Source organism: Eubalaena glacialis, chromosome 3 (genome assembly GCF_028564815.1).
Source record: "Eubalaena glacialis isolate mEubGla1 chromosome 3, mEubGla1.1.hap2.+ XY, whole genome shotgun sequence".
NCBI classification, from domain to species: domain Eukaryota; kingdom Metazoa; phylum Chordata; class Mammalia; order Artiodactyla; family Balaenidae; genus Eubalaena; species Eubalaena glacialis.
The window spans coordinates 127,691,385-127,715,205 of NC_083718.1; the positions used below are offsets into that span (position 1 = coordinate 127,691,385).

General features: G+C 36.0%; 1 protein-coding gene across 1 annotated transcript in view; it reads left to right on the forward strand.

Annotated features, from left to right (window-relative positions):
• The first annotated feature begins 5,566 nt into the window (after positions 1–5,566).
• The window catches only part of PIGK (phosphatidylinositol glycan anchor biosynthesis class K), a 137,657-nt gene continuing 119,402 nt past the window's right edge, over positions 5,567–23,821 (forward strand). Inside the window, exons 1-3 of the mRNA XM_061186429.1 lie at positions 5,567–5,678; positions 9,076–9,129; positions 17,552–17,643. Of these exons, the coding sequence (XP_061042412.1) occupies positions 5,586–5,678; positions 9,076–9,129; positions 17,552–17,643 (239 nt within the window). The 5' untranslated portion in view covers positions 5,567–5,585. The remainder of the gene's footprint in view (positions 5,679–9,075; positions 9,130–17,551; positions 17,644–23,821) is intronic.

Sequence of the window (23,821 nt, forward strand, 5' to 3'; positions counted from 1 at the left end):
CAATGTTATGAGTGATTAAAAAGCTCCTCTAATAAGGCAAGCTTCCATAGGTTCTTTGCAAGAGCTATTTCCTCTGCTTTGAAAGCTTTTCCCTCCCCTCCATATTTGCCTCAATAACTCATTAATTTCAGTTCAGTCAATTTCCTCAGGGAAACCTAACCTGGTTTTTTCTTATAAGGTTTGGGTCCCCTACTAGGAACTCTCCTGTTAAGACTTTTACATTTGCTTAAATGCTTCTACTATTAATGTCTTTCTCCCCTGGACTGTAAGCTCCATGAGGGCAGAGCCTTGCTCAGTTTTTGCTCTCTCTTCTGTTGCCTGTGACTAGCACAATGCTTGGTACATAACTGGTGTTATAAATATCCACCGAGCGAATGAATAACACAATGGTGTTCTTGGTGCACAAAAGAGAAGAGAGAAAAAGAGAACGAAAAAGAAGATATGATAGGGTGTAGGTAAGAGGAGAGAGCAAGAATAAACACTGATCCAACACGAGAATCAATAGAGTCAATCTGATTTATTGTTTGATTAAAGAACAATAGTGAAAACAGCACGGATAGATGAAAATGCTAATTCAAAAAGACACACACACCCTAATGTTCATAGCATCACTATTACAATAGCCAAGATATGGAAGCAACCCAAGTGCCCAGAAACAGACAAATGGATAAAGAAGATATGATATATATATATGTGTATACACACACATACACACACACACAAACACACACAATGGAATACTACTCAGCCGTAAAATGAATGAAACTCTGACATTTGTAGCAATGTGAATGGACCTAGAGAATATTATGCTTAGTGAATACATCAGATAGAGAAAGACAAATACTGTATACTACTTATATACTACTTATATGTGGAATCTAAAAAATAATATTTGGGTTGGCCAAAAAAGTTCATTCGGGTTTTCCATAACATCTTACGGAAAAACCCAAATGAACTTTTTGGCCAACCCAATACAAACAAATGTGTATAGAAAAATAAGAAACAGGCTCACAGATATAGAAAACAAATTAGTGGTTACCAGAGGGAAGAGGAAAGGGAGGAGGGGCAAATCAGGGTAAGGGATTAAGAGATACAAACCTCTACGTACAAAATACATAAGCAACAAGGATATATTGTATAGTACAGGGAACTATAGCCATTGTTTTGTAATAACTTTTAATGGCGTATAATCTGTAAAAATGCTGATTCACTATGCTGTGCACCTGAAACTAATATAATACTGTTAATCAACTATAGTTCAATTTTAAAAAAAGGCTATTAAAAAACCCAGCGTGGATAGACTTCATGGTTTACTCACTGTGAGGCTCAGGCATAAAAACTTTTATTAGAGAAGCCATGAATATACGTGTATAGATGTGTGTAATTTTGATCTGATAATCAAATGCTTGTTTTCTATTTTAGTTGCTAAGTCAATTATTCATTTAATGAATAACTGAATTGAATTGTAGTCTAAATGCAGACTCTGGTTAACAACCTTTTTTTAAAAAGATTGAGATACAATGACATAAATATTGTATCAGTTTTAGGTGTACAACATAATGATTTGATATATGCATAGACTGCAAAATGACTGCCACAATTAGTCTGGTTAACATCCATCATCACATAGTTACAATTTTTTTCTTGTGATGAAAACTTTTTTTTAAAAAATTAATTAATTAATTAATTTTTGGCTGTGTTGGGTTTTCGTTGCTGCACGCGGGCTTTCTCTAGTTGCGGCGAGCAGCGGGCTACTCTTTGTTGCGGTGCGCGGGCTTCTCATTGCGGTGGCTTCTCTTGTTGCGGAGCAAGGGGTCTCGGCACGTGCGCTCAGTAGTTGTGGCTCACGGGCTCTAGAGCAGCAGTTGTGGCGCACGGGCTTAGTTGCTCTGCGGCATGTGGAATCTTCCCGTACCAGGGCTTGAACCGTGTTCCCTGTATTGGCAGGCGGATTCTTAACCACTGCGCCACGAGGGAAGCTCGATGAGAGATTTAAGATCTATTCTCTTAACAACTTTCAAGATGTATTCTCTTAACAACTTTCAAATATACAATACAGTATTGTTAATTACAGTCACTATTCACAGGATTTATTTGTTTAAGTGGAAGTTTATACATTTTGAATGCCTTCACTCCTTTTGCCCACCTTCTGCCCTCTGCCTCTGGCACCACCAATCTGTTCTCTGTATCTGAGTATGGTTAACAATTCTAACCAAATTTTTTTTTTTTTAACTGTGGGTTTATTTATTTATTTATTTATGGCTGTGTTGGGTCTTTGTTTCTGTGCGAGGGCTTTCTCTAGTTGTGGCAAGTGGGGGCCACTCTTCATCGCGGTGCGTGGGCCTCTCATTATCGCGGCCTCTCTTGTTGCCGAGCACAGGCTCCAGACGCGCAGGCTCAGTAATTGTGGCTCACGGGCCTAGTTGCTCCGCGGCATGTGGGATCCTCCCAGAGCAGGGCTCGAACCCGTGTCCCCTGCATTGGCAGGCAGATTCTCAACCACTGCGCCACCAGGGAAGCCCCTAACCAAATTTTAAACTATGCTATTTCACATATTAACAGATTAAAAATTTATTATTTCCCACTTTGAGTAGTGTTTAAAACTGCTCATGTGTCCTACATTAAGGTCTGAAGCTGGCCACCCCATACTTGAAAATCAGTGGTTCAATGAAAAGAGAGAAATAGAAATCTACTTCTTTCACATAACAATGAGTATTTACTCAAATCCAAGAGCTAATGACAGACTTAATGGAAAAGTGCTAAAGCCATTCTTTTAAAATTAAAATGAAACAAGAAAATCTTCTGCAATTAATATATTAATATTAAGCCATAACATAAGCCATGAAAATGAAATATTGATACAAGATACAATACAAGAAATAATACTGGAAAGGAAGAGACAAAAAGATAATTTGCAGATAACATTACTGTAAAACTAGGAAAGCCAAAACAATTTGTGAAACAAAAGTTTTAAATAATTTTGAATATTAAGATAATTAAATAATTCTTATTAAAATAATGAAAAAGCAGTTGGACACAAAATATGACCTCCATCCCAACAATAACTGAACAGAATACATAATATTATAGATATTATTTATAATCATTTATATATATATTGCCTACATAATGAAAAGGACATCCACTAAGAATAACAACAAATGTTAAAAATGCTTATGAAGTAGCTTAATTTAGTGACCTCTGACTTAAAGTTTTACTGAGAAATTTAAAAAAGGAACCACAAATAAATGAAACTACCATATTCCTGAATGAGAGACTAAATATGATAAAGATGTCAGCTTCTCTCAAATTTATTAACAGATTTTTCATAATCCCATTGAAAAAACCCAAATAGTATTATTTTTTTTATAAATTGAAAGAAGTACTATAAAATTCAGTTGGAAAATTACCAGGCAAAGTCATCAAAGAATTTCATGAAAAATGAAGTGTACTGAAATGGTTAGCCCTAATGGCCAAATATCAAAACATATTAAAAGCAACAATAATTAAAATAACATGGGGGGACTTCCCCAGTGTTCCAGTGGTTGAGAGTCCGCCTTCCAATGCGGAGGACGCGGGTTCAATCCTGGTCGGGGAACTGGGATCCCACATGCTTTGGGGCAACTGAGCCCGTGAGCTGCAGCTATTGAGCCCACGCCACAACTAGAGAGCCTGTGCGCTGCAACTACAGAGCCCACGTGCTCTGGAGTCTGTGCATCACAACTAGAGAGAAGCTTGCTCACCACAACTAGAGAGAAGCCTGCACCCTTCAATGAAAGATCCCATGTGCTGTACCTAAGCCCTGACGCAGCCAAAAATAAAAATAAATAAATAAATATTTTTAAAAAAAACATGGTTCTGGCCCCAAACTAGACACCTATTTTAATTGAAGAGAACAGAGTCTAGAAATATTCTATTTCTTATAAGAATTTAATACAAGAGATATCATGAGTCAATAAGAAAGGTAAGCATTATGTAGAAAATTATACTGGATAATTAAATACCAATTTTGATAAAAGTACTGGTAGATCATTATGGCAATGGCTCCCACAGAATCATGTCTCCCTGTTTCTACATCCTTGTGTCTCTGGGTGTGGACACACCACAAAGTTTTGGGTGGTTTGTTATGCAGCAGTAGTCAACATATTAAAACATCTTATAGAATATACCAAAATATATTCCAGATAGTTGAAGAGTTAAATATAAAATTAAAAGAAAATAAAATTTTTGATCTGAGACCTAAATGAACTTGAGGCATTCAGGTACAAGACATGGTGGTAGTGTGCTAACTTTCTTGTCTTCACAAGGGAAAGTCTGAAATTTGACTACCTAGCATTAAAGATATCACAAAGTGCAAAAGCAAGAGAAACAAAATGGAAAGAGAGACAAGAGACTGGGAAAGCAATAGCATAAAATATGGCTAGGGTCAATGTCACTTCTTTGTAAAGATATCATTCAAACTCATATGTAAAACAAAGCTATGAACATAAAATTTACATCAGAGGATGTACAGATATTTTATAAACACAAGACATCAGATCTTGAAAGTAATTAAAGAATTAGAAGTATAACAACCTTGAGGTAACATTTTATCCCAAGGAATTTAGAAAAAAATGGTATAATTTGGTCTTAGGTTGCGTTATTTTGATGGCACTGTAGATTTGTACACTTTGGAGAGCAACATCATTCATAGCCACCAAAACTTTTGTATCCTTTGACTCAACATTCCTACTCCAGGAAAATTATCTAAAGAAAGTAATTCGCAAGTGTAAAAAGCCAATACCCAAAGATACTCTTTACAATATTATTTTAATAGTAAAACGTTGAGACTTTGTATTGCCCCAAAGAAGGGCAATTACTTTGGCTGAGGCATAAGAATTCCATGTTACCATTAAATGTTAAATTTATGAAGATTAGGAAGCAGCATAAACACATGTTAATGTCGTGCTAGATGCAAAGCAGAATTTAAATGCATATAATGAACATAATGGAATGAATACACATGATCTTATTAAATCCTCAGACTCTGAGATGTCTTAGCTCTATAATTACAGAAGAAACAAAAATTTCACTAATTTCTCCATGTTCATACTTTTAATAGGTAATAGACCCCAAGCCTGTTAGTTGCAGCACTCACCCATCTTTTCATTTGTAACTGATCCAATTACTCATCTTTTTGTGCCCCAAAGCTTACTCTTCCCACCACATCATGCTTCATATAGTCAAAGAATTGGCAGCCCTACGCGAAAAAGGAAATAATTTCTTAAAGTTTATGGGTTCACACGTTTTTCTCTCTCACCTTTCAAAAAAGTTTTAAAATGTTACATCCATTTTACGATATAAAAATCAAAAACGTAGTCAAGATAAAGCATCCACGTCCTTCATCTACCGTGCCCCAGTTACCCGGGAAACTCAAGGTCTCCGGAAGCGCTGGCTTCTAAAGGCGGGCGAGGGGCCAGGAGGCGGGGCAGGCGTCGCAAAGAAAAAAAACAAAAAAACCTAAAAAACTACGCAAAACCCTGCCCCGCGCTGCTTTACGGCACTCGCTCCGCCCCTCCAGGGGCGCGAGGCTGAAGCCGGCAAACATGGCCGACACCTGTTTTCTCGGCCGGGGTTTCACTACCCTGGTAGGGTTATTGCTCTTGCCCTTCGGCAGCTTGGCCGCTAGTCAGATCGAGGTAGGAGTCAGGCCCTCTGAGCGACAGGGCCCTGGGGGGAGAGCTGTGGCCTGGCTGTCAGCGCGCAGCAGATGTCCGATACACAGCCGCCGAGGGAAGCCTTCTGGAGTCACCCACCAGCCTCTTCCTAGGCTGACTGGGTTGTGGGGAGGGTGTCGCAGGGGACGGGATAGGACAGTGTCCGTCTGTTTCAGCCTTTTAAAACGGTGAATGAAAATAATCAAGTCCTGGGCGGCGGGGGAGGGCCTGATCCTTTGCTCCGACGAGCGTGCAGTCCCTAGCAGGTGAAAGGTCAGCGCATGAGTGCCGCACCTGCTTCCCTGCTACCAAACTACAACGCTCCCCTTTAATAGGAGTCAGGTGGATACGTTGTTTTATTTTTGGCTCACACTATGTCTGGCGCGTTACAAAGCTTTTACTATCCCCTGTACTCTGATAATACCTTCGTCCAGTTCTGCAGCCTACATCTCTAGCATCATTTTTCAGAATATCCGGCTGGCTTAGGGGCCCAGATAGTCAGCAGACAGTTGAAAATTTGTGTCCAAAGTTTTATATTCTGCCTACCCCACCTCCTATGGGGTTGCTCCTAAGCTAGAAACCTAGGGTTTTTAAAAATTAACTCCTCTCTTTATTTCACATTTTAATCATCACTAAATTCTATGTTCTGAACTTCTAAAATTGCTTTCGCCTGTCCAGTTCGACTGGCTTAATGCAGGCCCTGGTCATTTCTTGCTTAGATTATTGCAATAACTTTATCTTTTTTCTCCAGGCTTCCAAACTCCCTTACTTTAGTCTTCATCAAATGTAAACCTGATCAGGTTATTCTTCTGATTGAATCTTTGCAGTATTTTTTTCATTGCATACAGAATAAAGTCTAAACATCATGATCTGGTCTCTAAGCAGAGACTTTTCCAGTCTTCTTATAGGACCCCATTCTCCCCACCATCTCAGACCTTGAGCTTAGACCAGCGGCTCAAAACTTTTTGAATACACATCCCTACCAGTTAAAAAAGAGAGCATGCACTCCCTCTTTCTATTCATGAATTATTACTAATTTATATATTCAGTATTTATAAAGCATATTGTTTAGATAATGTAAACATAAATAGAAGTTCTATTTTCCTTATTTATTCTAGCAGGTTATTTTGTATACTTCATTTTGGATACCACTACTCTTTTTTGTAGTTACACAGTTGTGCTTTTTTACATTACCATGTTTCATTCCTCCAGTTTCTTCTGTTTGCTTATTTACTAAATGCAGTAAAAGCTAACCTCTGTAGAATCTTTCCCTATCCTTTACTTTTGCCTTTACTGTTGTAATTTGTGCACTTAGCTAGTGTAGCAGTCGTCTCTTATAACCCATGTATGCTTTGTACTCTATTATTACATCATCTTTCACTTAGAGGACAATAGCTGCCTAATTGGTCTGGCTCAAGTCATTCTGTTTTCTTTCCAGTCTGTTCTCCAAGCTGCAGCCAGAGTAACTTCGCAATATGCAAATCCGATCATGTCACCCGTATATACCTTAATGCTGCTTTAAGGATAAAGAACTAAATCTTGATTATGACCCATAAACAGGGCCTTGCATTCTTTGACCCCTGCCTACACCTCCAGTTCTCTCTCCCTCGCTCTTGTTTTCAAACTTCTAGTTATGCTAATCTTTCAGTTTCTAGAAATTTTTAAGCTTCCTTCTGCCATTAGGGCTCATGTTCCCTCTGTCTGGAATTATCTTCCCTCTTCTCATTATCTTTTGGATCCTAACCAAATGTCACTTCTCTAGAGAAACCTTCCCTGACATCCCTGCCTGCCCTTCCCCCTCCCATTCCCTGATCAGTTTAGGTCCCCCTATTATACTCCTTTATGATACTGTATATCTTACCTTTATAGAATTTGTAGTTTGTCCTTATCTGCTTAATGTATGTCTATCAAATTGGATAGTAACCTCTTTGGAGGCAAGTACTAGCACTGTTTTTGCCCATCATTGTATTCTGAGCACTGAACAGGGACCGGCACATGGTACCCAATGAATGTGATGAATGAATGAATGTTACATAGTAGTGTAATGTGTTTGCATGCTCGTCTTCTTTATTGAACTCTGGGATTCTTGAGAGAAAGCAGCATGCTTTTTAGTGACTTTTTTGCATCACTGTACATTACATGGTACCTGGCACGTAATAGGTGCTCCACTAACTATGTGTAGAATGAATGAATAACTTCGCAGTGTCCGTATTGTCTAAACAATCACAAAAGAGTTTTGCCATCTCAATTTTTTCACTGAAGTCTTAATGATGTGAGGATTTTGGAGCTGGAAGGGACATTAGAGGTTATTGGGTCAACTCCCATTTCTACATGAGGAAAATCAAGTCTAAAGAGCTAAATGACTTAACCCCAGTCTCACAGCCAGATCTTCAAATTCCTAAACCACTATAGCACATTGCTTTCTTTAGCATCTATGCAGCTGTTGAGAAAGTTTAAAAAGAAATATATATATGGCGCTCACACACACACACACACACACATATGATGCACACACACTGAGTGAATTTTTTATTTCATTCTTTCTGAAATTTTCTTGCCAGCTGAAAATTAAAACAGCTAATATTTGTTACACAATTACTATGTTCTAGTCACCATTCCTACATTCTGTGAGTCAGGTAATGTTATCATTTTATAGGTGGGGAAATGGAAGTACAGAGAAATTAAGCAGCTTTCCTAAGTTTATACAGCTAGTAAGTAGTAGGGTCCAGATTTGAATCCAGACAGTCTGACTGTTCTAGTAATTAATACTGTTTAGGGGCAGATCTGAAATCATTATGGTTTATATTCACTATTATTTTAATATATAATAAAAGTCATATTCATTAGGTGTCTGGATGGTATTGGATGCTGAGGTTTTTAATGTTCCATGATGGTAAATATAATTCAGACTTTAACAGATTAGCAAAATGGTATACGGAAGTATGCTAGAGAATGTGTTTAATCACATATATTGGTGAGTTAAAATAAAATAATAGGAAGCACTCAGCACAGAGTAGGAGCAAATATTGAATGAAATTTCAGCAGGAAGGGTATTTATATATGTGAAACAAGAAATGAAATAAGTCATTCACAATTTGAAGATTGAATGGAAAATGAGAAGCATGAGGAAGAGCTGACTGCATTTGAGATAAAATGTTTAAAAACAAAAAGCCCCTCTTGCAGTAGCCTCCCGCTCCCCCAAAATAAAACTATTTTGTCTTTCATAAGGTCAGATACTAGAATATTTATAAACTTGCACAATGATGGCTTACTGTTATTACAACTGTAAAAACTCCGTGAATCTTAACTGTCCCTTATCAGTCTTTATTCTGGGAAATGTGACTTTCTTTTAAGATTTTTGCTATTATTTGACTAATAGGATCAAGCAGAACAGTTCTATAGAAGTGGCCATACGAACAACTGGGCAGTTTTGGTAAGTGTATTCTATAAAGGTATACCTCGTTGTTTACATTAGATGTGTATCTGAGAAATTTTGTGTGAATCAAATTCTTGAAAATAAAATTTATATCTTATAACAGAAATTATTTTGATATGGCTATATTTTAAATTGATCACATCAACTAATATCCTTTGTCTTCAGTGTGTCTGTCAAGTGGTGATGTGTAAATACATGGAAAAATAAATTAGGGATCCTATTGTGAAAGGGAGCATTTTATAAAGTGTAGAGTTATTTTAATGATGGAAACTAGTAATTGTATTTCTTATCTGTAATATTTGTTTATAGATACTCTCTACTTTGGCTATTTTGTTTTTATTTTTTAATTGTTTTTTTGTTTACAGAAATAAATGATCATTATAGAAAATTCAAGTTATACAGAAAAGTTTAGAAGACAAATTAATTTTATGTTACTGTGATTAAATAGAATAGCAACATGGGTTCATGACTCATTTTCTTGTTCTTCAGGAACAAAAACCTGTTATATGCTACTGCCTCATAAGAGATTTTATGACGGAATTGAACAAAAGCTGCTCATGATAAGGAGATAGGTTTTCAGTGACCACTTAAATTGGGGAAAACTATGAGGAGGCAGGCCATGATCCACCAATTTGAGAGGATAACTTGCTCTATAGGAAACTAAGGGCACTTCCAATTAGTCTCTCTATAGGAATTCTTAAAAGAGGGAATAACTGCCTATGTGCAGACAGCTAATTGCCAAAGGGCTCATCTTTTAGAATAGGAGCCTATTAGCTTATACTACACACACATTGAAGTCTTCCTTATTCTGGGAAACCTTTAACTGAGCCCCTCTCTAATCTCAGCAACCTAGGTCTCAGATGAGAAATAGAGGGTGAAAAAGAATTACTTCTGAGTATTTGACAACTGCAGTTTTCATGTTTTGTGCAATATTTTACACATTAACTCAGACTTAGTAGAGTGATACTTCAATAAATTGTACTTTCTTAGGTGGAAAATTATGAAATTTGACCAGGGCCAAGTTGAAAGTATAAAACATACATTTCTTTAAATGTTATGTAGTTCAAATTAAACAAAATATGTATGTATGTATGTATGTGTATATATATATATATATATATATATATATATATATATATATATATATACACACATATGTTTTTCCTCCCAGTTTGAATTAATTTTAGTCTTGACTAGATGATCAGAGGTAAATGAAATGCCCCTTTGCTCTTGTAATATGATTGAGAAAACTTGCCACCAGAGGGAGATAGAAGGAAAATCGGATTCTATTTTAGTTTCAGGATCTGCTTTGAATAAAGCATTCTTGTCTCTGTTTAATAAAAAAAGTTACAAAGATAATCCATACTCATGGTTAAAAAAAATAATACTGATGGGTAGTGATTTTGTTTCTAGCCTTTTGGTTTTGATTTTTGCTAATGTAAGCAATATTATAGTGAAAATCCTTGAACACATATTTTTGCATGCTTATATGAGCTAAATCAAAAAATAAGTACATTTTCAAACTTGATATATGTTGCAAATTACCCTCTTAGAAGGTTTATATTAGTTCACATTCCCATAAATAGGATATGAGTGTTTTGTCCTCATATCTATAGTATTTGCCCTCATACTATTGGCAAGGGTGTGACAATACCCTTGCCAATAGTACGAATTGTCAGACTTTTGGATACTTATCAATTTATTATTATTTTTTAATTGCTGTATAACTACTTTACAATGTTGTGTTAGTTTCTGTTGTACAACGAAGTGAATCAGCTGTATGTATACACGTATGCCCTCCCTCTTGGACCTCCCTCCCCCCAACACCCATCCCACCCATCTAGGTCATCACAGAGCACCAAGCTAAGCTCCCTGTGCTATACAGCAGGTTCCCACTAGCTATCTATTTTACACATGATAGTGTATATATGTCCATCCTAATCTCCCAATTCATCCCACCCTCCCTTTCCCCCCATGTCCACAGATCCGTTCTCTACGTCTGTGTCTCTATTCCTGCCCTGCAAATAGGTTCATCTGTACCATTTTTCTAGATTCCACATATATGCGTTAATATACGATATTTGTTTTTCTCTTTCTGACTTACTTCACTCTGTGTGACAGACTCTAGGTCCATCCACCTCACTACAGATAACTCAATTTCATTTCTTTTTATGGCTGAGTGAGATTCCATTGTATATATGTGCCACATCTTCTTTATCCATTCATCTGTCTATGGACACTTAGGTTTCTTCCATGTCCTGGCTATTGTAAATAGAGCTGCAATGAACACTGTGGTACATGACTCTTTTTGAATTATGGTTTTCTCAGGGTATATGCCCAGTAGTGGGATTGCTGGGTCGTATGGTAGTTCTATTTTTAGTTTTTTAAGGAACCTCCATACTGTTCTCCATAGTGGCTGTATCAATTTGCATTCCCACCAACAGTGCAAGAGTGTTCCCTTTTCTCCACACCCTCTCCAGCATTTATTGTTTGTAGATTTTTTGATGATGGTCATTCTGACCAGTGTGAGGTGATACCTCACTGTAGTTTTGATTTGCATTTCTCTAATAATTAGTGATGTTGAGCATCTTTTCATGTGCCTCTTGGCCACCTGTATGTCTTCTTTGGAGAAATGTCTATTTAGGTCTTCTACGCATTTTTGGATTGGGTTGTTTGTTTTTTTGATATTGAGCTCCATGAGTTGTTTGTATATTTTGGAGATTAATGCTTTGTCGGTTGCTTTGATTGCAAATATTTTCTCCCATTCTGAAGGTTGTCTTTTAGTCTTGTTTGTGGTTTCCTTTGCTCTGCAAAAACTTTTAAGTTTCATTAGGTCCCATTTGTTTATTTTTGTTTTTATTTCCATTTCTCTAGGAGGTGGGTCAAAAAGTATCTTGCTGTGATTTATGTCATAGAGTGTTTTTCCTATCTTTTCCTCTAAGAGTTTTATAGTGTCAAGTCTTACATTTAGGTCTTTAATCCACTTTGAGTTTATTTTTGTGTATGGTATTAGGTAGTGTTCTAATTTCATTCTTTTACATGTAGCTGTCCAGTTTTCCCAGCACCACTTATGAAGAGACTGTCTTTTCTCCATTGTATATGCTTGCCTCCTTTGTCATAGATTAGGTGACCATAGGTGCATGGGTTTATCTCTGGGTTTTCTATCCTGTACCATTGATCTATATTTCTGTTTTTGTGCCAGTACCATACTATCTTGATTACTGTAGATTTGTAGTATAGTCTGAAGTCAGAGAGCTTGATTCCTCCAGCTCCATTTTTCTTTCTCAAGATTGCTTTGGCTATTCGGGGTCTTTTGTGTTTCCATACAAATTGTAAAACTTTTTGTTCTAATTTTGTGAAAAATACCATTGGTAATTTGATAGGGATTGCATTGAATCTGTAGATTGCTTTGGGTAGTATAGTCATTTTCACAACATTGATTATTCCAATCCAAGAACATGGTATATCTCTCCAGCTGTTTGTATCATCTTTAATTTCGTTCATCAATGTCTTATAGTTTTCTGCATACAGGTCTTTTGTCTCCTTAGGTAGGTTTATTCCTAAGTATTTTATTCTTTTTGTTGTGATGGTAAATGGGATAATTTCCATAATTTCTCTTTCTGATCTTTCGTTGTTAGTGTATAGGAATGCAAGATATTTCTGTGCATTAATTTTGTATCCTGCAACTTCACCATATTCACTGATTAGCTCTAGTGGTTTTCTGGTGGCATCTTTATGATTTTGTATGTATAGTATCATGTCATCTGCAAACAGTGACAGTTTTACTTCTTCTTTTCCAATTTATATTCTTTTTATTTCTTTTTCTTCTCTGACTGCCATGGCTAGGACTTCCAAAACTATGTTGAATAATAGTGGCGAGAGTGGACATCCTTGTCTTTTTCCTGATCTTAGAGCAGATGCTTTCAGTTTTTCACCATTGAGAATGATCTTTGCTGTGGGTTTGTCATATATGGGCTTTATTAAGTTGAGGTAGGTTCCCTCTGTGCCCACTTTCTGGAGAGTTTTTATCATAAATGGGTGTTGAATTTTGTCAAAAGATTTTTCTGCATCTATTGAGATGATCATATGGTTTTATTCTTTAATTTGTTAATATGGTGTATCACATTGGTTGATTTACCTATATTGAAGAATCCTTGCATCCCTGGCATAAATCCCACTTGATCATGGTGTATGATCCTTTTAATATGTTGTTGGATTCTGTTTGCTAGTATTTTGTTGAGGTTTTTGCATCTGTGTTCATCAGTGATATTGGTGTCTAATTTTCTTTCTTTGTGATATCTTTGTCTGGTTTTGATATCAGGGTGATGGTGGCCTCATAGAACTTGTTTGGGAGTGTTCCTTCCTCTGCAATTTTTTGGAAGAGTTTGAGAAGGATAGGTGTCAGCTCTTCTCTAAATGTTTGATAGAATTCACCTGTGAAGTCATCTGGTCCTGGACTTTTGTTTGTTGGAAGATTTTTAATTACATTTTCAATTTCATTACTTGTGATTGGTCTGTTTATATTTTCTATTTCTTCCTGGTTCAGTCTCGGGAGGTTGTGCTTTTCTAAGAATTTGTCCATTTCTTCCAGGTTGTCCATTTTATTGGCCTATAGTTGCTTGTAGTAATCTCTCACGATCCTTTGTATTTTTGCCATGTCAGTTGTAATTTCTTCTTTTCTGTTTCCAATTTTATTGATTTGAATCCTCTCCCTTTCTTTCTTGATGAGTCTGGCTAAAGGTTTATCAATTTTGTTTATCTTCTCAAAGAACCAACTTTTAGTTTTATTTATCTTTGCTATTGTTTTCTTCATTTCTATTTTATTTATTTCTTGTCTGATCTCTATGATTTCTTTCCTTCTGCTACCTTTGGGATTTTTTTGTTCTTCTTTCCCAAGTTGCTTTAGGTGTAAGTTTAGATTGTTTATTTGAGATTTCTTGTTTCTTGAAGTGAGATTGAATTGCTATAACTTTCCCTCTTAGAACTGCTTTTGCTGCATCCCATAGGTTTTGGGTCCTCGTGTTTTCGCTGTTATTTGTTTCTATGTATTTTCTGATTTCCTCTTTGATTCCTCAGTGATCTCTTGGTTATTTAGTAGCGTATTGTTTAGCCTCCATGTGTTTGTGTTTTTAATAGTTTTTTTCCTGCAATTAATTTCTAATCTCATAGCATTGTGGTCAGAAAAGATGCTTGATACAATTTCAGTTTTCTTAAATTTACTGAGGCTTCATTTGTTACCCAAGATGCAGTCTATCATGGAGAATGATCTGTGTGCACTTGAGAAGAAATTGTATTCTGCCGCTTTTGGGTGGAATGTCCTATAAATATCAATTAAGTCTGTCTGGTCTGTTGTATCATTTAAAGCTTCTGTTTCCTTATTTATTTTCTGTCTGGATGATCTGTCCATTGGTGTAAGTGGGGTGTTAAAGTCCCCCACTATTATTGTGTTAGTATTGGTTTCCCCTTTTATGGCTGTTAGCATTTGCCTTATGTATTGAGTTGCTCCTATGTTGGGTGCATAAATATTTATAATTATATTTTCTTGGATTGATCCCTTGATCATTATGTAGTGTCCTTCCTTATCTCTTGTAACAGTCTTTATTTTAAAGTCTATTTTATCTGATATGAGTATTGCTACTCCAGCTTTCTTTTGATTTCCATTTGCATGGAATATCTTTTTCCATCCCCTCACTTTCAGTCTGTATGTGTCCCTAGGTGTGAGGTGGGTCTCTTGTAGAGACATATATATGGGTCTTGTTTTTGTATCCATTCAACCAGTCTGTGTCTTTTGGTTGGAGGATTTAATCCATTTACATTCAAGGCAATTGTCGATATGTATGTTCCTATTACCATTTTCTTAATTGTTTTGGGTTTGTTTGTGGGTCATTTTCTTCTCTTGTGTTTCCTGCCTAGAGAAGTTTCTTTAGCATTTGTTGTAAAGCTGGTTTGGTGGGGCTGAATTCTCTTAGCTTTTGCTTGTCTGTAAAGCTTTTTATTTCTCCATCGAATCTGAATGAGATCCTTGCTGGGTAGAGTAATCTTGGTTGTAGGTTCTTCCCTTTCATCACTTTAAATATGTCCTGCCACTCCCTTCTGGCTTGCAGAGTTTCTGCTGAAAAATCAGCTGATAACTTTATGGGGATTCCCTTGTATGTTATTTGTTGCTTTTCCCTTCCTGCTTTTAATATTTTTTCTTTGAATTTAATTTTTGTTAGTTTAATATGTGTCTTGGATTGTTTCTCCTTGGGTTTTTACTGTCTGGGACTCGCTGTGCTTCCTGAACTTGGGTGGCTATTTCCTTTCCCCTGTTAGGGAAGTTTTCAACTATAATCTCTTCAAATATTTTCTCAGAGCTTTCTCTTCCTCTTCTTCTTCTTGGACCCCCATAGTTCAACTGTTGATGCGTTTAATGTTGTCCCAGAGGTCTCTGAGACTGTCCTCATTTCTCTTCATTCTTTTTTCTTTATTCTGCTCCTTGGCAATTATTGCCACCATTCTATCTTCCAGCTCACTGATTTGTTCTGCTTCAATTATTCTGCTATTGATTCCTTCTAGTGTATTTTTCATTTCCGTTATTGTGTTGTTCATCACTGTTTGTTCTTTAGTTCTTCTAGGTCCTTGTTAAACATTTCTTGTATTTTCTTAATCCGTGCCATCATTCTGTTTCTGAGATTTTGGATCATCTTTACTATCATTACTGTGAATTTTTTTTCAGGTAGGTTGCCTATTTCCTCTTCATTTGTTTGGTCTTGTAGGTTACCTTGCTTCTTCATCTGTAACATCTGTAATATTTTTGTCATCTCATTTTTTTTTTTTTGATGAGTGCTGCTGTGTTCCTTTGTTGCTGATTGTTTTGTGTGAGGTGTCCAGCACTGGAGTTTGCAGGTAGTTGGGTGGAGCTGGGTCTTGGTGCCGAGATGAGGACCTCCGGGAGAGCTCACACTGATTAATATTCCCTGGGGTCGGAGGTTCTCTCGTAGTCCAGTGGTTTGGACTTGGCACTCCCACCACAGGAGATCAGGCCTGACCTCTGGCCCGATAATGCAGGGATTCCTCCTGTCCCCTTAGGTGTCTGAGGTCCTCCACCAGCGCCTGGTAGGTACCCTAGTTGTGAGGAGACACGAACTCTGCGTCCTCCTACTCCGCCATCTTGACTCCAGTCAGAAGCTCCCTTGCTCACCAGTGAAAGCCAGTGCTCAGAGTTCATTGCAGTCCCTGGACCCGCTTCACAATCATCCTCAGCACAGGACTCCAGGCAGCCACTCAGCATGAGCTGAAAGCCATTTACCATCCTCACAGTGGCTGGAAATCTGCTTAGGGAAGGCTTCAGCCCAACAGAAACATCACAAACCTGATTTATGTTTTCTTATATTATGACAGAAGTTGAGCATCTTTAAGACTTTTATTGTCTATTTTTAATACTTTTGTTATGAAATGCTTGCTCTTATCCTTTGCCCATTTTTCAAAATTGGGCTGTTCATCTTTTTCTTATTGGGTTATAATTATTCAAGTTTTTCATTTCTGTTAGGATTTTATGTTACATATTTTTTTATGTAGTCAAGAATTTTAGTCTTCTCCTTATCGGATTCCAGGTTGAAAATTCAGTTTAATAAAAAAGTCTTGTGGTTCCATCCTATTTACAGGGGCAAGAACATTTGTGGTGTTCTCAAAACTGTCATTACACTTACTATCAGCAGAACAGTGTGATAGGAGGTAGGAGGATGCTTAGTGGATAGATATATTACCAACTGATCCCAGTCTCTGGTTTCTCGTTTGGAATGAGCGTTCGAGAGGGCTGACTTTTGAGGCATGGCATTAGATTTTCCTAGTATCTTTGTTATCTTTTTTAGGGATCACTTTGTCTTTAAGTGTAAAGCTTGTTGAAATCGTTTCTAGTTTTCTGTTCTGTTCAACAGCTTCTTTATAATGCATTCCCTTATGTGCATATAAACCTGTTTTCTATGCTTTTTTTAGTCTCTTTCTTATGTTTTTCACAACTAAAATTAGGAAGCAATCCAGAGTGAAAGGAATATTATATAACCCAATGTAGTTAATATCCTTTTCTATTCTGTGAAGAGATTATGGGCATTGTCTTTGGTTCTAAAGAATTTAATATTTTAGAAATAGGAACATTATAGAATCATAAATTGAGAGTAACTAAGTTGGTTCAGTATTTGATTAAATTCCCCAAAGATTTGTTTTCTCTTAAGCTGAATGTTTTTTAAGACTAGTTATGAAAGACCTTTTTCTAGAGAGATTGGTTTTATTGACAATTCTTTATGTGCTTTGCTGTTTCTAGTCCTGATTATGACATACTCTTTTTTTAGGCATCTCTATATCCTACTTAAAGAGAAGTAATTCTGTAACTCTGTAGCTTATTTTGATTCCTAAAAATAATATATTTGTTTTATTACTTTAGGTATGTACATCCCGATTCTGGTTTAATTATCGACATGTTGCAAATACTCTTTCTGTTTATAGAAGTGTCAAGAGGCTAGGTATTCCTGACAGGTAAGTATTCTTAATAAAGCTTTACTCTGATCCTCAGTGAAAATCACCTTTAGATATTATATTTGTGTTTTTGTGTTGCTTTGAAAAACATAAAGAAACCTAATATGAAGTTATTTTGTTGTTGTTAGAGCATAACTATCATGTATAAAATAGTTCTTAAGAGCATAATGGCAAATTATATAAAACAACAATCAACACTAAGGTAAAAAGATTTGATAAAGTATAATTGTTCAGTGTCATTTATTTAATTATTCAATGCTTCAGTCTAGGTTCAATTGTAGGCAACAGAAGGCAATTCTGACCAATTCAAGTAGAAAAGGTATTTATTGAAAGCATATTGATTAGTTTACCAAATTGCTGGGAAGGCTGAGGCCTTAAAGAGTCAGGAACAAGAGAGACTACGTAACAGAAAAGACATATCTAAAAATCATGGCATAAAACCAGTCCAGTGATAGGAATGCACCTTGAATTGCTGATGGCTAGACTCAGCTACTACATTACTGCTACCATTGCCTTTGGAAACTTAATGTTGCTTCTGCGGCCTGCTGCCAAAATCTGACCTTTGCCGTCCCAGCTTCTTACTGTCTCTAGCTCTTAATTTAGAGTCCTTGGTGGGAATGTCATGTTGGCAGAATATAGATTAAGTGCCCATGTCCATGCTGCAGGGGTGACAAGAAGAATGACTATGTGGCATTGTTAGCTTCTCTGTAAGGAGGGGGGGGCTCTACCTTCTGTGAAGACTCATAAAGTGGTATATTCCCTAATTATATGAGGGAGCTCAGGTCCTAAGCAGAACTCCCACACCTCCACCCCTAAATACCTGTCCTCTACATTTGGTTTGTCAGATATGATAGATCTATTTTTGCTACTTCCAAAGCAGTTATAGAAGAAATTGCAGTCAGTTCAGTTACTTAGGTTTAATTTACTTAGTCCTGTGTTCCTCTCTACCTGTGAGGCAGTGTGGAAAGAGCTTTGCAGTTAAACAGATCTGAGTTTGAAATCTGGGTTTAAGGCTGATTTTGGTTAATCATTTCGTGATACTAAGCCTATTTTCTCAGCTATTACATGGTGATGGTACTACCTTCTTTGCAGGATTTAGGTACTTACAGTAAAGTGAATAGAGATATGTATAAAGTGCTGCAGGAGAAGAAAGGAAGCAGGGCATGACTCAGGAAACAAAGTTATCTTACAGTCTATGTCAATAGATCATTTTAACCTAAGAAGCTGACAGCTATAGCCTCGGAGCTGTAATTTAATTCCTGTATTTCATCTGGAAGTTAAGGCATCTTGGTAATACCATTTTTAAAAAGTACATTAAATTAAGTCTGAGAAAGGATGATTTGTTATATCAAGTATAAGAATTATTCTTGTAATTAGCTGATTACTGTTATTTGTTAATTAGTTCTCAAATAGGTGTATGTGGTTAGTCTGTTGATTCTTAACTGCTATTGCTTCTATACCCAATGTGCTCCTTCAGGGAATTACTATGCATGGTTTGGCAGTAGGTTTCACTTTGGTAAATGAGTCTTTGTCCTGGCCATAAGTCATTAGGATATGTTTAAATGATTTAAGTAAGATTTAGATGGACTTTTTAGAAATAGAATATAACTGTAGGATGTATTTTATATATAATAATTAGTAGGTTTGTCCTTGGGTTTCTGAAGAATATTCTTTAAAAGCTTATTCCTGTTTCAAATGCTTTCCTGTCTACATCTCTGGTTATGAAGTCTTTGTTGGAGAATGAATTGGGGATTGAAACAGTTGATGATTTAAAACATTTGTTACTTAATAAACAGCGATCAAGAGAATAGATTCTATTTGGCTTTTAGTCTGTTATCGTGAATACTCCTCTTCTTGGTGACTTATCTCACTTTACTCCTACCTGGAATTAAGTATAAAATATAATTAGAAGTAAATTTTAGTCAGAAAGTAATAAACTATTATGAAATAACAGTTTGGAAACTTAAAATCATTGAGTGGTTTTCAGTTTTAAAGCTTGAATTTCAAAATACAGTTTGAATTTATTTTATACATTATGGAACATTTTCAAGTTAAAACAGTATTATCCTAGCTTCTGACATATATCATAGCTTCTCAGGCTGTGTATCCTGAGAAAAATGAGTGGTCACTGCATTGAATAAAAATTATGAGTAGAACTCTGTTTTGTTTTGTTTTACCTTACTTGCTTTTTAAAAGGAGCATTTTACTTTGTCTTGCAGTGCAAAGTATTTGCATTTAGTTTTTCCATATACTTCAATAAGAAACTAGTTCATGTCAGAAATCATTTACCGAAACACATGACACAGATGATTGCCTTTTATTGTGGAAGTTCACATCAATTCCTTAGATCCTGTTTGAAATGTCACATTAATTGTGTCAGTACTCTTGTTCTGATTTCTGTTTGATTTTCTGTCTGTATTTCACCTACTCCAACTATACTGAGCTATTCTCTTTGCCTGGAATGGTTGTCTATACTTCTAGCTCACTGCCAGCAAAACCTGGCCGTGATTCTGAATCACTCAAGGTACATGTTAAAAATACTGATTTCTCGGCTTCACCCCTGGAGATTCTAATTCACTAAATCTGAAGTGAGTCCTAGACATCAACTCTATATGTGGTTCTGGTGCACAGTGAAGTTAGGAAGCACAGCTGTAACTTTTACCTGACCTTCCAAATTCACTTTAGTACTTCTTCAAAAAAGTATTCTTGACCTCCTTGTTTGCTTTTATGGTATCCTTTGTCTGTACTTTGATTATAACATGGTTATACTAGTTATAGTATGTCTCCCTCATTAGATTATAAACTCCGTGAAGGGAACAAGAATTATATTTTATTTCACTTTGTACTTCTAGCATCTAGCACAGTACTTGGCACATAGTAGGTGCTCAGTAGGTATTGGATAAATAAACTTGTGACTTGGAAATACTTTAACCAGTTAGGCAAAACAAACACAGGTCTGTACTTTAAAAGTAAAAACATTTGTCTTCTAAAGTGTGTTAGTCTAGTTTTTAGCAAATGTTAATGTTATAAAAGACTTTTTAATACATAAGTTGCCAGAATTTTATAATACTGTATCAAAATATTGATTCAGAGAAGGGATTTTAATGGTTATGGGGGAAAATAAAAAGACGTGCTCATAAGCGGTTCATAATTGCCCTCTACCTTATCTATTACCCTTTTCATACGTAGGTTCCATGGAGTTCAGGTGTCTTGCACTTTGTGCCCATGCTTTCTGTAACCTTACCCACCCTCAGAGATTTTGTTTTTCTTTGCCTGGTTTTAGCTTCCTGAAACATTTCACTATTTTTAGGAAATTTTGTGTCCTCAAATACTTGTTCTGGACTAAATCCCTGTTTTGCTACCTCCTGTATGCTTTAAATGCTTAAGATGAGGAAGCGAAAAGGCATTAAGCAGGGCTTAGGTTCTAAAGTCAGTATGTGAAGCAAAAATTGAGCTAAAATTTTTCTTGTGAAATTTCTTAAATAGCACATAAAACATAGTATAGTATTATCTTTCATCAAGTCTAACATAGCAGTTTTAGAGCAGTGCTAGAGCAAGTTACTGTTTTCTTTTTCTTTGGTGGAACATTTGATGAAGTGGTTCACTTAGGATTAAGGGACATGTTATATGAAAAATAGCCATATCTTTAACACTAGAATCGTGATGCTCATGCTGTGAGAGGCACATGGGAATTGAGACTGAGGGAATGTAGAATTGTAGCTCCCATCTCATCTCATGTTTACTTTGGGGAATAAATGCATTGAGTAATAGGGTGGATGACGTCTGTCTTTCCTTTTATTTTTTTTGGCTCAATGCATAAGAATTAAGTTTATGGAGTTAAATGTGTATATAATTTTTCTTAAAATATGATTTAGCTCTGCTACGAGTTGGGTGGATGTGAGTTTTTATAACGATCCCTATCTGATAAACTATTTCTATAGTTAAATCCAGTAGCTTTTCTTTTTTTTTTTAAATTTTTATTGAAGTAGAGTTGATTTACAATGTTGTGTTAATTTCTGTGTACAGCAAAGCGACTCAGTGATGGTCCAGTAGCTTTTCTGACACTATTTTTTCCCTTACTCTGTATTTTAATCATTATGTGAGATTAATATTCTTAATTTAAACCTTTCTTCATCTCCCCTTACTCATAAACTCTTAGGGTGTGCAAAATAAAGTTCAAATCCCTTATGCTGGAACTCAAGGCTTTTGCAATCTGTCCATATCTAATATTCTGATCATTTAATTTCAATTCCTTATGCTCTAGCCAATACCTTCTTATAAGTCTCTGTTTTGGCCTCTGTCATTGCCTTACACTGGTCCTTCCGTCTACAGTTTATTCCTTCCACCCTCCTTTCTAGTTTTCCTATGCCCAAATTCACTTCCTACATTCCCTAAAGCTTTCTCAGTCCTTCTTGCATAAATATTTTATTTGTACTTCTATCATGGCACTTTTTTGTATGTATTGATCTTATTTCTTCAAGGTAGGTTCTGATACTATATTTGTATTCCTCCCAGTACATTCTTTAATATATTGTGCAGAGTTGAATGAATGAATGAATGAATAGTATGCTAAAGATCCCTAGTTAAGTGGAACCTAATTGGTCTAGGTTAGAAAGGAAATATATATGAATATTGCTTATTTATAGTCTCTTTAGATCTTTATTCTTAAACTGCACTGGGCTAAAAGTGCTCTATAGTAGATTTTATAAACTATTCCCTGACTCCTACTTTTGGGATCCATGGGTGGGGTGATCTCACCAGGGAACTTCAGATTCATTTCTTTCTATGAGAAGTCTATAGAGTCTTGCCGAAGACAAGTTATTCCCTATCTTCCTACTGTTTAAGTTCCCTCAGAATGCACTTTTGAGTTTTTGGTCTCTTATTCTTTTTAACTTCTTTCTCAAGTAATAAATATTAGAATTAGAAATGTGAATTCTGGTAATGTTGTAAATTAAAAAAGAAAATAATCACAAACTGCCTGTTATTGTTGTTTTAAAAATCAGATTGGTAATATAGCTTTTGACAGTTATTTTTTATTCTGCTGCGGATTTGATCTTATACATAAGAAGATACTGTGTACGGTGGAACATTAATAAGATACTTCAGGAATTTTCTTGTATAATTTCTCATTAAAATAATATAGAGAAAAGCATGGTTATTACGGTTCATTGGAGATGCTTGTGACTTTCCGATAAGGTCAGCCAAAATGGACCCCTATTTTTGGCCTCCTCCTCCATCCCCCCTGCAACACACATTCACTATCCACTGTCCACCATAATTCAGATACTGTGTTAGGGATTTTATAAAGAATTATTTATTCCTTGAACTTTTATGAGAGAATCCCCTCCCCCCCTTTTTACATATTAAAAATGGTTACTCAGAATGGTTAAATGACTTGCTTAAGGTACATTAAAGGCACTGTTAAATAATAGAACCAGAATTTGAATTCAGGTGTTTGGACTTTATGGCTGGAGCATTTCTATTATTTCACAGCTATGTCCTCCCTAAGAAATTACAACAGATAATATTTATGTAATATTTACAGTTAGAGAATTCTTTTTATAACATGATCTCATGTTATTCTTATGACAGTCCTATAGAGGTTGGTAAAATGCACACTGATCATTTATACCTTATTTAATTAAAAAATGTATATCTACATGTTGAATGTGGTGCTTATGAAAATCATTCATATTAATTGAATAATATAAGGAGCACCTTCCCATTTTCCTATTTTTTCTGTAGTTTTTACTATTGTCTAAGTCTTCATGATTTCATGCTTCATGTACTTCATGCTTCTGTACTTCAGCAGCTTTGTAGCTGTTTATTCCCTGTCTCTAGTCTCTTTCCCCCTCCAGCCCATCCTACACACAGCTGTTAGAATTATCTGTCTCAGACACTGCTTTTATCTTTTAACTCCCACAATTAAGAATCTGCAGTGACTGTTGTTTCTCTAAAAAAATCCAAAAATTTCAACCAGTGTTCAGTCTTTACTGCTTTGTTAATTACAACTTACTATGTTCATTTGTTGATTTGTTACGATGTCTACTACATAATATTTATTCACTCCTATTTCTATTTTTTTTTTAACCATTCATCCCACTTAGAGCACTTAGAATATCCTCTGTGCTGTCCTTTCCTACCCATATAGCTTTCTTTCCTTTGTGTCACTATGTAG